The 15,001-nt window shown below is 39.7% G+C and overlaps 1 protein-coding gene across 1 annotated transcript; it reads left to right on the top strand.

Moving 5' to 3' along the window:
• The first annotated feature begins 1,818 nt into the window (after positions 1-1,818).
• On the top strand, positions 1,819-14,684 carry LOC129108917 (creatine kinase U-type, mitochondrial-like). Its single transcript, XM_054620845.1, has 9 exons — positions 1,819-2,062; positions 4,890-5,088; positions 6,321-6,416; positions 6,518-6,739; positions 7,586-7,671; positions 9,878-10,001; positions 10,907-11,041; positions 11,488-11,613; positions 13,761-14,684. The coding sequence occupies exons 1-9, from the start codon at positions 1,917-1,919 to the stop codon at positions 13,872-13,874; spliced, it is 1,248 nt and encodes a 415-aa protein (XP_054476820.1). The 5' UTR covers positions 1,819-1,916; the 3' UTR covers positions 13,875-14,684.
• The last annotated feature ends 317 nt before the right edge of the window (positions 14,685-15,001 follow it).

The following is a 15,001-nucleotide window of genomic DNA, read 5'->3' as shown; positions in this document are numbered from 1 at the left end:
TAAGTGTTAAGGTCCCCGGTCATAGTGACGTGTAGATGCTTTTAAAACATGCATCAAACTGAGGAGTCTGCATAGGTCAGATGAGGTCACAGAACTGGAAAACTGATCTTTGAGTTTAAGGTGTCAACCTCTGTATTTATTGCTTCGAGACAATTCTTTTATTGGATTCTTTTTTTATTATTAAGAATAATATTAGAAGAAAACTGGAGATTAGTGGTACTATCAGATGTTTTCTGAAATGATGACTGCTAAAGGTTGCTTGGAGGTCATAGTTAACCTACATTGTGTTATTTTGTATCATTGCACAATGGAACCTGAGTTCCCCTTGGATAGAGTCAGATCGGCCATGACGCATCGTTATGAGGGAGTTGCAGCAGTGTTTTTATGTCTTGGGTGACTGCATTGACCTTGTGATGAGCTTTAATGCAAAAAACAGCAAACTGATCCTTTCGAGCAATGATGGTATCAGTGAGTGCATGGTGTGTTTTGGGGCTGTGGGTGAACTCAGCTTCTGCGTGATGTGAATCCTTCCTCAGTGCTGCAGCTCTAAAGCACTGATGTCCTTCAGTATTCACATCACGCAGTTGTCCACCACTGTCAAGGTAGATAAAGTTAGATCTGTGACTTCCTGTGCAAATTTCACAATAAAACCATTAGTGAGCCATAACGGTTTTAGAGCGTCTGTTTCAGTTTTCATCTGCAATTATATCCTTTAATTTAAGTTTTTAAGCTTTGTTTTGTCAGCACAATAAATTTGAGCTAAGTAGTTAAGGTATAACAGTTGATGAATTATTTAGCTGCTTTAATTTTGCATCTTGTTCAAAGCAATTTGTAATCTATAGTGCTTTCTCACCTTTCCATAGCGAGATGAAGCATCCTACTTTTCAACACGTAAAGTTTGTCCTAGACTTTCAAGAACACATCCACTGAGTTTCATTTCACTATAGATGACATCGCTGGAGTTTCCTGGTGGTCGTAAATTCATATCTGCCTCAAAACTAAAATACCGGTCAGCTGAACTCTGCTGTGTCTTGACATTAAACATATGTTTTACCTGCTGCTTTCATGCATAACCAACTTTTGTATATTAAATAGAGACTGTAAAAGAAAGGGATGCTATATAAGTTATATATTGGAAAAAGCCTTTTGATTAGGGGTGCCATTTATTTATTTTTGCACTGTACGTACACACAGTGCTGTTGTGCATAAAATGCATACGTGTTCAGCTACATTACATTACATTACATTACAGTCATTTAGCAGACGCTTTTATCCAAAGCGACTTACAATAAGTGTCTTCAAGATAGGTATTCAAGAGAACTACTAGTCACCAGAAGTCATAAGTGCATCTCCTTTCTTAAACAAGCATCTAAGAGCATAAGTTACATGCCACAATACGTACAAAGCAGTGCATATGTAAAGACTAATAAAATGTTATATTCTGCAGTATAGTACCAGTCAAAAGTTTGGACACACCTTCTCATTCAAATTGTTTTTCTTTATTTTTATCTTTATTTTTTTCTACATTGTAGATTAATATTGAAGACATCCAAACTATGAAGGAACACATATGGAATTATGTGGTAAACAAACAAATGCTCAACAAACCAGAATATGTTTTATATTTTAGATTCTTCAAAGTAGTTGAATGAGAAGGTGTGTCCAAACTTTTGACTGCTACTGTACATTAACAAAATGTAACTCCTCTTGGTTCTTCCACGCTTTTATTGTGAAGCTACAGCTGTATGTGTTCCCTGTGTTACTCTGTGCGTCTTGACGTCTCTCCTGTTAAACCTTCTCCCAGCTTTCATTCCATCAGAGGCGCTTCATCACTCCTCCATCCACCTGTCCTCCCCTACCTGCACCGTGGGAACAATACCTTTTGCTCTCACAAAATATACAAAAAAAAACAAATCATGGCAAGCAGCTTCTCCAGAATCTTGTCCACCAAACGCAGAATCGGTGTCCTGACTTTTGTGGGAGGCTCCGTGGCGGCTGGATATCTGCTCCACCGGGAGCCTGTGAGCGCAGGGACGCCTGTGCGCAGGAGCTACCCGGCCAGGTACCATCACCACCATCACCACCATTACCACCATTAACACCATTAACACCATCACCACCATTACCACCATTACCACCATTACCACCATTACCACCATCACCACCATTACCACCATTACCACCATTAACACCATTACCACCATTACCATCACCACCTTTACCAAATCACACATTATATTCATTTGCAATGCTTTAAAATAACATTATATGTCATTGTGCAATGCTATAACTATAACTATAATTATTTCATTTTTGGGTTATTGTGGATTTTTTTTTCTTACTTATTTACTTATTTAAAATACTTACAATTATGTTTTAGTTTTTTCCACTATGTACCTTGTTTGCACTATATCTATGCTGCTGTAATCCTGTACATTTCTCCCCTGCGGGACTAATAAAGGATTATCTCATTTTATCTTATTTTATCTTATTTTATTATGTTTTTTAATTAACAAAGTCCTGATAATTAATAATGTCATATCATATGTCAACGAAAAAAACAGTTATTTGCGTCATAAACTTGCAATGTGGCTTGGTGACACACTGATGAATAATCAAGAGGAGAGAGGCATGAGGCTGGGGAGGTGATGCGTACGTGTTCAACTACACGCCGCATTATAAAGCAGTGCATATATATATATATATATATATATATATATATATATATATATATATATATATATATATATATATATAAAGACTAATAAAAACCTTATCTGCTGCTCAAACATTAAACTCAGGCCAAGGTGTTGCATAACGTCACAAAAAAGTAATCTATTACCCCTTGAATGTTACTTACTAAAAGAGCTTTGGAAGAAGTACTCTGATCTTTTACACAAGTAAAAACAGCAATAATACAATGAAAAGCTGTTACAGGTGAGAGTCTGGTAGTTTGGAAGTTTCATCTATAACAAAGCATGTTTTATAAACTGATCACATGTACAAAAAAGTGTGTAGGAGCATAACATGGAAATAAGAGCAATATAGGCATGTACAAGTACCTCAAATGTTAGGTACAGTACTTGTACTTAGTTACATCCCACCCCTGTCTACAGAGGTGTTGGTCGTTGGTTTGGAGTTTGTCTGAGGTCACCTCGGTTGTGTTTCATAGGCCGGTGTAACCTTATCAAGTCTTATTGACATGAATAACAGGCACAATCATAATCTAAGATCATAAACTGAATCATGTGAGCCGGATACGCCCCATCTGGATGTTGTTAATCATTAAAAGTAGTGTAAAGTTAGGTAAAAGATAAGGCTAACAGAAGAGCTTTATGGTTATGCTGGTGGATTTAGTTGTAAAATAACAAACTTTTGTTATAAAAGCGCTAATATCAAATGTGTTTTGCATGGAGCAGGTTGATAACTGCAGCAATATTTGTTAAAATAATCTATAAATTCAACATTGTTTTGGGACAAGTATGTCCTAGGAGCCTAAACAAGCAGCTCTTTTGCATTATTAAATCATGCAGTGAAAACAGGCACCATAATACGATATGCATATATTATGGTAGCACATTGAGCGTGATGATAATTTATCTCGACCCACATTTGTGTCTGCTGCCGGCCGTGTTTTCCTGGCTTTGTAAATGTTCTAATGAGCGTTGGGAATTCAGTGTTTTGTACTCCTGCCACTCTTGATAGTGGATTCCAAAATCTACCCGCCACTCAATAGATAACCATTGTTTTATTTGGGCTGGTGAGTGAAGAAAATCAAGCAGCCACTTGCATGTTTTACCAGCATTTGTCTGGTGTCTGGTGCTAAAACCCAGCCGTGTTTGTAACGCGGGGCTCCACATGGCTTAGGGGGTTGGGCTGCCAACGAAAGGCTGCAGCTTTTGTTGCAGTTCTATATTTAATTTCCTGTCACCCCTTGAGTGATACTATCAAGTAAAGACACATAATCCCCTGAAAATGATAATAATAAAAACATAGAACACATCCTTATAGCAGACGATGTGCTTGCATCTTCACAACTCTTTGTTTTGGTATAAAAGGGTAACTTGAGCCTCTGTAGTAAACTGTGACAAAAATCCTTATGTCTACCCATGTCATCATCAGTAATGCCTGTTTTATGTTGTTCATTTGAAATTAGAAAAAAGAATCCTAGCCTTCCTTATCTTTTGGCAGACAGCAGGAAACAGGAACCCATGAGCTACTTAGTCCGTGCTGCTTCTGCAATTTTAATCCTTGTCATGCCAAACCCCAATCTCATTCCACTCTTGGCCTTAGGAAGTTCTTTTGTTTGGATAAGAGCCAGTCTTTGACAGCAGTTTCTTTTTGTTTCCATACTAGCTTGCGTAAAAGCCTAAATCATTCATTTTAAAATGACCTTAAATTAGTCATTAGTCTTCTTTTTTTTAATTCATCAGCATTTACTAAAACAACATATATCTTAAGGTTTTCTTCTCCATCAGCATTAAATGAATGGCATCTTCAAGCATCTCATGTAAAACACTGTACAAAAGCTCTTCTTCCTGTCAATTTTCCATTTTTCAGCCTTGAGCCTTAAAATTCAGTTATTAATATATCATTTAGCTTGTATTTATAATGTCCCAGTCTTTCACACACTATAATCCTCGTCTATAATAAAACCAGTAGACATATTCTGCAGCAGGGTGTCCCATAGCCATAAGGTAACAGTTTGAAACCCCCGTACCCCCGTGTACGTGCCATTTGGAGATGTCCTTGAGTGAATTACTCATTCTGCATCTGCTCCGAGGGCACCGCTCCAACGTTAACCTCTACCCACACAGCTTAAAAAAGGGTTTTCTCTCTCTCAAAGATCAATGCAGCAAATATGTTATCTTGAGTTTGTATTTGTGCAGTGCGGAGTATCCTGACCTGCGCAAACACAACAACTGCATGGCAAGCCACCTGACACCTGCCATCTATGCCAAGCTGTGTGATAAGGCCACTCCCAACGGGTACACGCTGGACCTGGCCATTCAGACGGGCGTGGACAACCCGGGGCACCCCTTCATCAAGACCGTTGGCATGGTGGCAGGAGACGAGGAGTCCTACGAGGTCAGGCATCATTGTATTTTATCAAACCCCAAAAATGCAAGCTCCTCACTGCTCACAGGGATGGGGTTGGCACATCTCCATGTGTATCGTAGAAGTCATGGCTGACAGCAGCCTCTCCAGGCCACCGACTGGAGTTTGCAGTGACAGGGACAACATTGACGAATTTGATAGTAAATTAAAGTTGTATTGGTGTTAATAAAAGTACTGCAAAGTGCTTTTGGTATTGGCGTAAACAATTGCCATTTTCCAACTTGCTTTTACTGTCTAGACAAGTTCAGGTGAAAACTATGGTCAGAAATATGCGTTACTATAACATAAGGAATGCAACCACCCATTCTTTCTGTCCTGTCCCAGAGGAAGGAGGATAACGAGGAGCAGAGGAAGTGCTTTAGGCGAGGCCGCCTCTTTTGGGATGCCCCAGTGTCTATCTATAGTGAGGGTCTAACTATGTTTCCATTTTAATCAGCTTCTTTCTTTCTTTTCTTCTGCTAATGGAAGACTAGAGCGTCTTCTATTAGCCAGTATGTTTTTTAATCTGATATTAACTATGGTTTAAGTGTTAAAGTTGCAGATGGGTGTCGAGGCTCTATAAAGGATGTGTTGCAGGTTGTATCCCAATCAACATTTTTAATTAAATACAGTTTGTGCCCATGTAAAATATTATCTACAGTTCACTTTCTTGGTGGTTGCATATTGTCTGATATCTTTCATTTTTGTGTTTCAGCTAATGTTTAACATACAATGTCTCTAAAATGTGATGCAATATATTATTTATAATCACTCGCCCTTTAAACATGTGTGGGTGGTTCTTTGAGTTTGGTAATTCAGGTGTGGTTTTACTGCTGCTGGTAAGTAAACAGAAGTGCAGGGAGTACTGATCCACACAGTGTTTAAAAAGGGTTGTGATAAAGCTGCTCAGAAATGTATAGTTTTATAGACTGGAATATATAGTAACAGATTTCTACCAGCACCAGAGCAAATTTAATTAGACAGGGTTTTTGAATAGACATATGTAGGCTGATTATACAAATGATCAGGGAAAAATACTCTTTAAATGGCATTTTCTTCTTAAAAGGAAGTCCTTGCTTGGGCTTTTCACAGTACTTCTGGTTTGGTGTACAGTCTTGTGGTCCACATACACTCTCTGCCTGTGCAGATGTGGATAATCTCACATGCAATATGTATTAATGCATAACAAGTTTAATATTTTTACCTTCTGTGTCTGTTTTCAGGTATTTGGAGACCTGCTGGACCCCGTCATCAGAGAGAGGCACAACGGCTACGACCCCCGCACCATGAGGCACCCCACCGACCTGGAGGCCAGCAAGGTGAAACCACCGACGACCCGGAGCGCCTTCTTGTCCGAGAACTCAAATCAGTGATGTGCAAAATATATTCAGACATGTTCCCCTACCTGCTTCTGTTTCAGATCCAGTCGGGCAACTTCGACCCACGTTACGTGCTGTCGTCCAGGGTGAGAACGGGCCGCAGCATCCGGGGGCTGAGCCTGCCCCCCGCCTGCACCCGGGCAGAGCGCAGGGAGGTGGAGAGGGTGGTGGTGGACGCCCTCGCCGGCCTGAAGGACGACCTGGCCGGGACGTACTACAGTCTTACTCAGATGACGGACAAGGAGCAGCAACAGCTCATTGATGTGAGTGATGCAGGGATGCTGCTGTATGCATGAAAATGTTGTATTTTTTTTATTATTGAGGTAGATATTTTGACTTCACAGTTGCAGTTTTAGATTTCACAAGAATTTATTTCCTGCAGTGGAAGGACAGAGGTTATGTTTATAAAATGGGCCTACAAAATTCATACACTCTATGCAGTTCAAAGCAAGAAAAAAAATCAATAACTATATTGGGTAACGTTCCAAACATTGGTATTTAACCTTGCATGACTGAGAGCTATGTTTTTGTTTTGTAGCAGCAGAATGTTTTCACACAGGGGGATTAAAGTACACGTTTGATCACATTTAGAACAAAAATTCCACGAGCAGTTTACTATTTCATGTCGCTAAACTCTGTCGCATAACAATTATCTAACTTGTACATATTTTAAAACAGTAGCTGCAATGGTTATACATGATCTGTGAGTGGACATTGCTAGAACTCTAAAAATACACACAGCAACAACCTGCAAAGTGACATTAATGTCAAGTGTACGGATCGATTCCAAATGAGGTTTTTTATGCTAAAAAAAACATGTGCACTCAAGATGTTTAGCCTACACTGGATGTGGTAACAACTTACTTTGAGGTCTAGCAGAGCAAAACAATATAAGGAGCAGAAGATTTTATCGTGTTATCAGAAACAGAATCAGAGTGGGTCAAGCCCGCCATGGCATTTTTCTCCCACAATGAGAGAGATTGACCAGATTAATGAACTCTCTCGTCTCTCACCCTTGTTTCTGTCTCCCTGTGACAATACTGTCCAATCCAAGTTAGCCATTGTTGGCACTTTGAATATAAAATGTCCGTTGTCTGAATTTTCAATAGGACCACTTCCTGTTTGACAAGCCTGTGTCCCCCCTCCTGACGTGCGCAGGAATGGCTCGTGATTGGCCTGATGCCCGTGGCATCTGGTAAGTGATAAGTTTCTAACTTTGGATTTCAGTTGCTCTTGTTTTGTTATTTTCCGTTTTATATTTAGTATAGTATAGAACAGCATCCCGAATAACTTTGAGGCTGCTGTCCCGCTCATTGTATTTTAGAGACTGTGACTTGAGGTGTAAATACATTTCCTGTCTCTTTTACTGAGTTGTTTATTCAATTGGGATCATTAGAATTATTGCCAATTCTTTTTTTTTATAATTTAGATTTTTAGGGATAATTCTGGCATCAGTTAGGAGTTTTATAAACCTTTTCCCTCAATGCTGGAAACTCATACAAAAACTATGTTTTATGAACTGTCATCCTCCCTCCGTCATAAATTAGGCCAATCTTTGAATACTTCATTGTTTTTTTTTTATATTTAACGGACACACAAATACGACTTGAAAAAAATGCCCCATAATCTTACATTTTACAGGCACTATCCAATTAATTTCTGTGCTGGCATGGTTGCACCAGTAATAAGATAAGATAAGATAAGATAATCCTTTATTAGTCCCGCAGCGGGGAAATTTGCAGGCTTACAACAGCATAGAGTAAAGTGCACACAAGAGACATAGTAGAAGAAGACAAGATAAAAAATAAAAAATGAAAAATAAAAAATAAAATAAAAACAAGTATTATAAATAAGCAATAAAAAAAGAAAACAGTAGAAAAAACAACAATAACTGAAATATTATATTTACAGACAGAAAAAAACAACAACTATTTTAACTATTTTAACTATTATTGCAATGTCATTCCCCCTGTTGCTGAGCTGTGGTGGAGGTGTATTAGCGATGCTGACAATGCTCCCTCAGCCTGGCATCTCATCTTGTACCCAGGAATAGCCCAATGCAACGCATCAGCCAGCCAAAATCAATCACCAGCCTGCCTCCTCTCTCCGTGTGCCAGCCGTATCAGCCTCTCCTTAATAATTCACCTTCACTTCATCCCTCCATCATCTCTTCTTTCAGGTCCACTGGCGCCTTTCCTCTTTTGTTCTCTGGCTCGTTCTCCTCCTCTCTCCTTTCATTGTTTCACTTCCCATATGTCATGCTCCACTTTTTCTCATTTTTGCATATCATCCTCCAGCCTTCTAGTACTCTTTTTTTTTGTTTCACTCCTTCCTCATGTTCTTTTTCTCTCTCATACAAGTATCCTGCACAACTGTATTCCCTTCTAACTCTCCCCAACCTGCCATCTCCTTTTACTATCCATTACCTTATTAAATCTCCAACAATATTAAGGAGGTCAGTGAGGACAAAAAGTCTTTGTAGTGGCTGACGTTGGCTATGTGCACTTTAGAATATGAATGTGTAAAAAATTGACAGTTTTTGTAGGTAGGAAGTTTATTGGATCATCAAATGTCCCTGTACTTTGCTTTTCAAATTTTTAATCATAATATTTGCAATTATAAATGTTAACCATACTGTGGCACTAAACAAAAGGTCAGAGATTGAAAATATGAAAGAATAATACACTGCATGCCAGGAATATTTTACAGATTCATGGGAATCCAATCTTTCATTATTTTTTTTGCAGTATCTTTTCATTTGTATTTTACCTAAGTACATTTAATTACTCAGGTCTCCATTCAAAATGAGATCCTAATCTCAATGGGACCTTTGCGAATAAAGGATATATGAGTGTTATATGTGTGTGACAAGTGAATTATTTTTAACCACTAAGGAGAAAAGAGATCTGAAGGATTTATGATCTGAAGACCATTATTGTCTGAAACCATTTAGTCCATCTCATAGTTGATTCGATTTTTCAATCTGGACTCTAATGTAGGACAAATGGTTAGACAAACCTGCTGACATCACTTATGATAGGAATGACAATAATGGCCTCCTCTCTACTCATTAATATCACATGGCTTCCTAAAATGAGAAAACCCATTACCAATCGCTACTTATTAGCTTAAACTACACACTTTCTCCCAATAAGCTTCCAAAATATGACTAAATATTGATTTATATACAGTAAATATATTGAAGTTGTCCATTAACTATGGACAAGAAAGGTACATTAGCTCTGATCAAGTTTACTGTTAAGTGCATCGGAATAAATGACCCCTCGCTGGGTTCCTGCAATATGTCTGTCCACTGCTCCTTGATAGCTATGACAAGGCAAACGTAGTGGACAAATAACCCTATATTTATATATATATTGATATAACGTATTTCTGTGCAGGCACAACAACGAGAAAACATTCCTGGTTTGGGTCAATGAGGAGGATCACACCAGGGTCATCTCCATGGAGAAGGGAGGCAACATGAAGAGAGTCTTTGAGAGGTTCTGCAAAGGTCTTAAGGAGGTAAAGCTGTGTTTGTATATGTGTGTGTGGGTCGTTTGAGATGTTGAGATGAGAGAGAGAGAGAGAGAGAGAGAGAGAGAGAGAGAGACTATGAATGGGTTTGAATAAGAGAAGACAGAATTTTTTTTCACTCTGACCTATATGCACTATGTTTCCAATGCATCTCAGGATGTCGCATAAAAAACCGGTACAGTTAACTTCCACAGAGCAGTTTGATGTCCCAGAAGCACATATACTAGTGTGGCTACTATGCAGCAGTCTGGTGTTTTTTGGGTGCATGACAAGGTACTGGATCATAGTGGACCCTTGTGCACTTGGGCAGAGCAGCTGTAATAAACAAATCTGTCTTGCTGACATTGGATAGCTGTAGCGATTTAATCAGCAAAAGGGAAGGGTATTAATACAGTTAAAAAGCATCTAGTGTTTACTTGCGAAAGCAAAATAAAAACTGCTTATTCTAGTCTTTGCTCCGAAACGGAAAGAAAACCTGTAGACAGACGCACAAACAGACTCTCCAAACACGGCAGCGCAAACATAAATTATTTATCCAAGCGGTCCAAGTTCCCCATTAGAGAAAGAGCAAAGGACATCTGGTGGTATTGGCTCTGATGCACTGAGTCTGACAAACACCTTAGTCAATATAAGTCCAACACTAAGCCAGTGTTTCTGAGTCCTACAAGTCAACCAACAACAATTTGGACTAGTGGTACACATCATGGTTTAACAGTCCTACAAGTCAGTCGATGTGTCCTTGGGCAACAACAACAACAATTTGAAATCAACAGCTACTAGTGAAAGTACACATCCATCAAACACACCAAGGGTCAGAGATTGTATGAATAAAACACACACTGACTGTGTTGCGACTGATTCTCTCTCTCTCTCTCTCTCTCTCTCTCTCTAAGGTGGAGCGTCTGATCCAGGAGAGAGGTTGGGAGTTCATGTGGAACGAGAGGCTCGGTTACATCCTCACCTGTCCCTCCAACCTGGGCACAGGACTCAGGGCCGGGGTTCACGTCAAACTGCCCCTGCTGAGCAAGGTAACACAATAGATGTAATAAAAAGAATATCATTTGAAACTCATATTTCTGTAGATAATGGAGGATATTTTGAGTCACTGTTCTATTTGTGTCACTCGTTGAAAAAAGGTGCATGGGCTTAAAAAACATCAAAAGCTTTAAATTGTCAAGGACTCAAAATTATTAATTCATTGTAAATGTAGAAATATTTTACATTGTTCAGTTTACACAGTAATTCTGTAACTGTGACTTTATACGGCTAAATACAATTTTGCAGAGCTTTTATAGGACATGTTCACAGGAAAAGAGCTGTTTATAACATTATTTTTCAATAAGTGTTGGTGTTGGTGATCTTTAAATGTCTGAATGATACCTGGAAGTAAAAAAGAACAATTGCACATTGAGTGATATAATGATTAAAGTGCTTTTAAACTGTATAGAATAACTCCTCTCCCTCAAACCCCAAGGATACCCGCCTCAATAAGATCCTGGACAACCTGCGTCTGCAGAAACGAGGCACTGGTGGCGTGGACACCGCTGCTGTGGGCGGTGTGTTCGACATCTCCAACCTGGACCGCCTGGGACTGTCTGAGGTAGGGAAGCCTCTGTCGAAATGCACAGAGATAGGACCTCTGTGGGGAGACATCAGTGACAATCTGGGCTTCTCGGCAGCATTGCATGCCTGCTCAGTAAATCCTCCGTGTATAAACATAGAAAAAAATTGAATATTTATTGCATCACAGTGTTATCAGTATAGCATTTACCATGTCACTTAGAAGAGATAGTAATGTATTGGACAGCAAATTGATGTTTTGTGCCAACGAGTTGGATTTTGTGGATCACAAATGCAACTCGTTTATGGCACAAAAAGGAAAGACGGTTGTTGATTTTATCAGATCAAATGGAGCCAAAGCTGTTTTTCAAAATCCAGAAAGGAGAGGAAGAAGAGAGGAGAGTTCTTGTCCAGACTGGGACATGTAGTTTTGTTGTCATGTTCTTGTTTATGTCCTACAGTACAATGGAACTGTTCTCTATTGTTGCGAGCGTGTGGTCGCTTATTTTATTCTGATTACATGGAGAGTCAGTGGAGATGGCTCTTCACTGTTTCTGGGTGGAGTGCAGCAGACAAATTAGTGCTCAATATGGTGCAGATTGAAAATCACTAATCTGATTCTCTTACAGTTACATCACTTAGAGATGTAACTCTTTGCAATTGACTGAAGACAGACTCCTGATTGCTTCTGTGCAAAAATAAATTCAGAGAGAGGTTTAAGAGTTGGAAGGTAGAAGTTGGCCCACATTAAAAGATTTTTATACCCCAAACATATGTTGAAAAATGCTAGAGACCCCACACATAAGATAAGATAAGATAAGATAATCCTTTATTAGTCCCGCAGCGGGGAAGTTTGCATAACAACATGTAATGATAAATGTAACAGTTTTGTTCCTAAAGTGTGTAGAGCAACCGTCTCGTCTGTCCTTGGGGTTCCCCCCTTACAACAGGATATCAGATTGTTAATAATGTTTAATGTTTGTGATATATAATCGATGTGGCATGGATGGACTCCAAGCAAAAACACTCCTAACACACCCCACAACACAGGACAATGTGGCCAGATAATCCTTAGAACCATAAAAAAATCAAAGCTTTGCTGACCATTGTTGGAAGGGAAGAATCGGTCCCAAAAAAGGCTTGATTCTCCACATGAGTGGAGCGTTACGGCCGTCTGTCTCCAACATCCACTTATGTTTTAACGAGAGCTTGGGCTGCTCACTGCTGTTAAGTCCTCCATCATCCAGACTGATGACCACTCATGAGAGGAGCCCTCTAGCCGGAGGATTCAACAAGTTCATAAATGGAGGAATAAGCAAAAAAAAAACATACTGCTTATCTCAGGCCACTTACATTAGCATGCACCAGAATACCTGTTGCATTATCTGAATAGTATCGAAATCTCGATGTAATGTTCTTCATCTCTGAGAAAGTACAAAACATCCATGCTGCTGTTGTAAATGAGAGCTGCAGGCAAATGTGTGTTTCAGTGTAGGGCTGTGCTTCTGACTTCAGTTTAAAGGAGGCATTCCTCGATGAGGTTGTGGACCTCTAGTTGATTCTGTCTCGCAGCTCGGTTGAGAGTGCAAACGGCTTGTGTTTACATTTGTCGATGTCTGTGATGTTTCTCTTTGGTAGTGACGGGTTCGCAGATGTCAGGGCTACAAACTTCTCTGTGTCTGTAGACACCAACAGTCACACCGTACCCTTAGTTAGGACTAAAAGATAGACTTGGAAACCAAATAAAAAATATGAAAGATAATCTTCAGATATATGTTAAGGGACCAGTGTGTTTTAGGGGGATTTATTGGCCGAAAAGGAATGTAATATTCATAAATACGTTTTCATTAGTGTATAATCACCCGAAACTTAGAATCATTGTATTTTTGTTGGCTTAGAATGAGTCCTTTAAGTCTACATACTCTTTCATAGAACCCACCATTTTGCACCACTGTGTTTTTTTCTGCGTTTTTTGCATCACCTGAGGAACACTGTATTTCTCTGATACACTTGGAGAGGAAGTGGTGAACAGATGGGTGTTAAGTTTGCTGCAATCTGCAACCTCACCCCTAGATGTCACTAAATCCTACACACTGCTCCTTTAAGACATAAAAAATAATCTGCTTTAACTAAATCATTTACTGTGAATGGATAAGGGCACTAAAATGTGATGCATCCCTCTCTCAGGTCCAGCTGGTGCAGACGGTGGTCGATGGCGTCAACTACCTAATCGAGTGTGAGAAGAGACTGGAGAAAGGCCAGGACATCAAGGTGCCCCCTCCCCTTAAGCAATTCAAGTAGACCCTGACCCCTGACCCCGACCCTACAACCCTCTGGGCACACACACCTGCACAAACTCCTCGCTCTGTGCCCATAGATATTATAAATATCTATGTCATCGCCTCCTTTATTACCACTACTTACCTAATCAACCCTCCCTGCCCCACACTATACCTCTATATAATATAACCTACATATATTATACCCAGCTATCTATCCGACTGAACCCAACCAAGAGTCCCAGAATACTGCTTCAGGCTTAAGATGCATTTGAAGGGCTTTTTAATCTTTAAACTCAAACCCAAACATAGCTCTAAAATGGCAGCAAGTGTAAATGAAGGATGCACAAACTGTAGGCTGTAGCAGCGGTGCAAAGATGGCCGCCAGTTCTGCCCGTCTCTGCATGGCCAGGCGGTTTCTATGGCTCTGCTTCCAAAACACTCCTCAACCCACCAAACCTGGTTTTACCTCCACTTTTCCTCTTCCTCCCGCATGTCCTATACTCAGCCTAACTCTTCCCCCTCATTCCTATGTGATGATTGGCCATTCCTACTACTATCTCGTGCTTGTGTCGTCCATCCATCTGTGCTCTACTCTCCATCGTGGATTGTGTATACACTAGTGGATTTGAATGTAGATTATCAGAGTAAGACTGAAGAGACTCGTGTTCTCCAGAGGATTTGTATGTCTGATGACACACTGGTGTCGAAATGTAATTTTATTACAACACACCGGCAGGGCTGGGTTCTGTACTGTAAGCTACTGAAGCAATATCATTCCAGCTCATCATGAATGTGACACTGTAATGTCTTTTATTAAAGAAATCATCTATTTAACAGAAGCTCCTCTGTCAGTCTCTCATTTGTTGGTAGTTGTTGGGTTTTTTTCTTGTTTCTACATGAACCGGACGTCATTCCTCGGTATCCAGGAGGATTTGCAAGAGCATGAAGCCCAAGCTTTAGGTATCCGTGGTAACCAAGCTGGAGGAGCGAGATTGCGATCAGTTGCATAGTGTCATGTGACAATGTTAAGTCAGAGGCATAACAAAACTGTATTATGCTGTAAAAGGCTGGTACTCCTGTTTTTTCACATGCAGCCAAGAGCTTTACATCTGGCAGATCAACTTAATTTAACTAAACATTTAAGGA

The sequence above is a fragment of the Anoplopoma fimbria genome, chromosome 19 (genome assembly GCF_027596085.1).
Source record: "Anoplopoma fimbria isolate UVic2021 breed Golden Eagle Sablefish chromosome 19, Afim_UVic_2022, whole genome shotgun sequence".
Lineage (NCBI taxonomy): Eukaryota > Metazoa > Chordata > Actinopteri > Perciformes > Anoplopomatidae > Anoplopoma > Anoplopoma fimbria.
This window is presented reverse-complemented; position numbering and strand designations above follow the sequence as displayed.

Excerpts from the sequence above, each read along its gene's own strand:
- LOC129108917 (XM_054620845.1), top strand. The coding sequence starts at position 1,917 with ATGGCAAGCAGCTTCTCCAGAATCTTGTCCACCAAACGCAGAATCGGT. Across the intron at positions 5,089-6,320 it reads GAGACGAGGAGTCCTACGAG|GTATTTGGAGACCTGCTGGA; the intron begins GTCAGGCATCAT and ends GTCTGTTTTCAG. Across the intron at positions 6,740-7,585 it reads AGCAGCAACAGCTCATTGAT|GACCACTTCCTGTTTGACAA; the intron begins GTGAGTGATGCA and ends AATTTTCAATAG.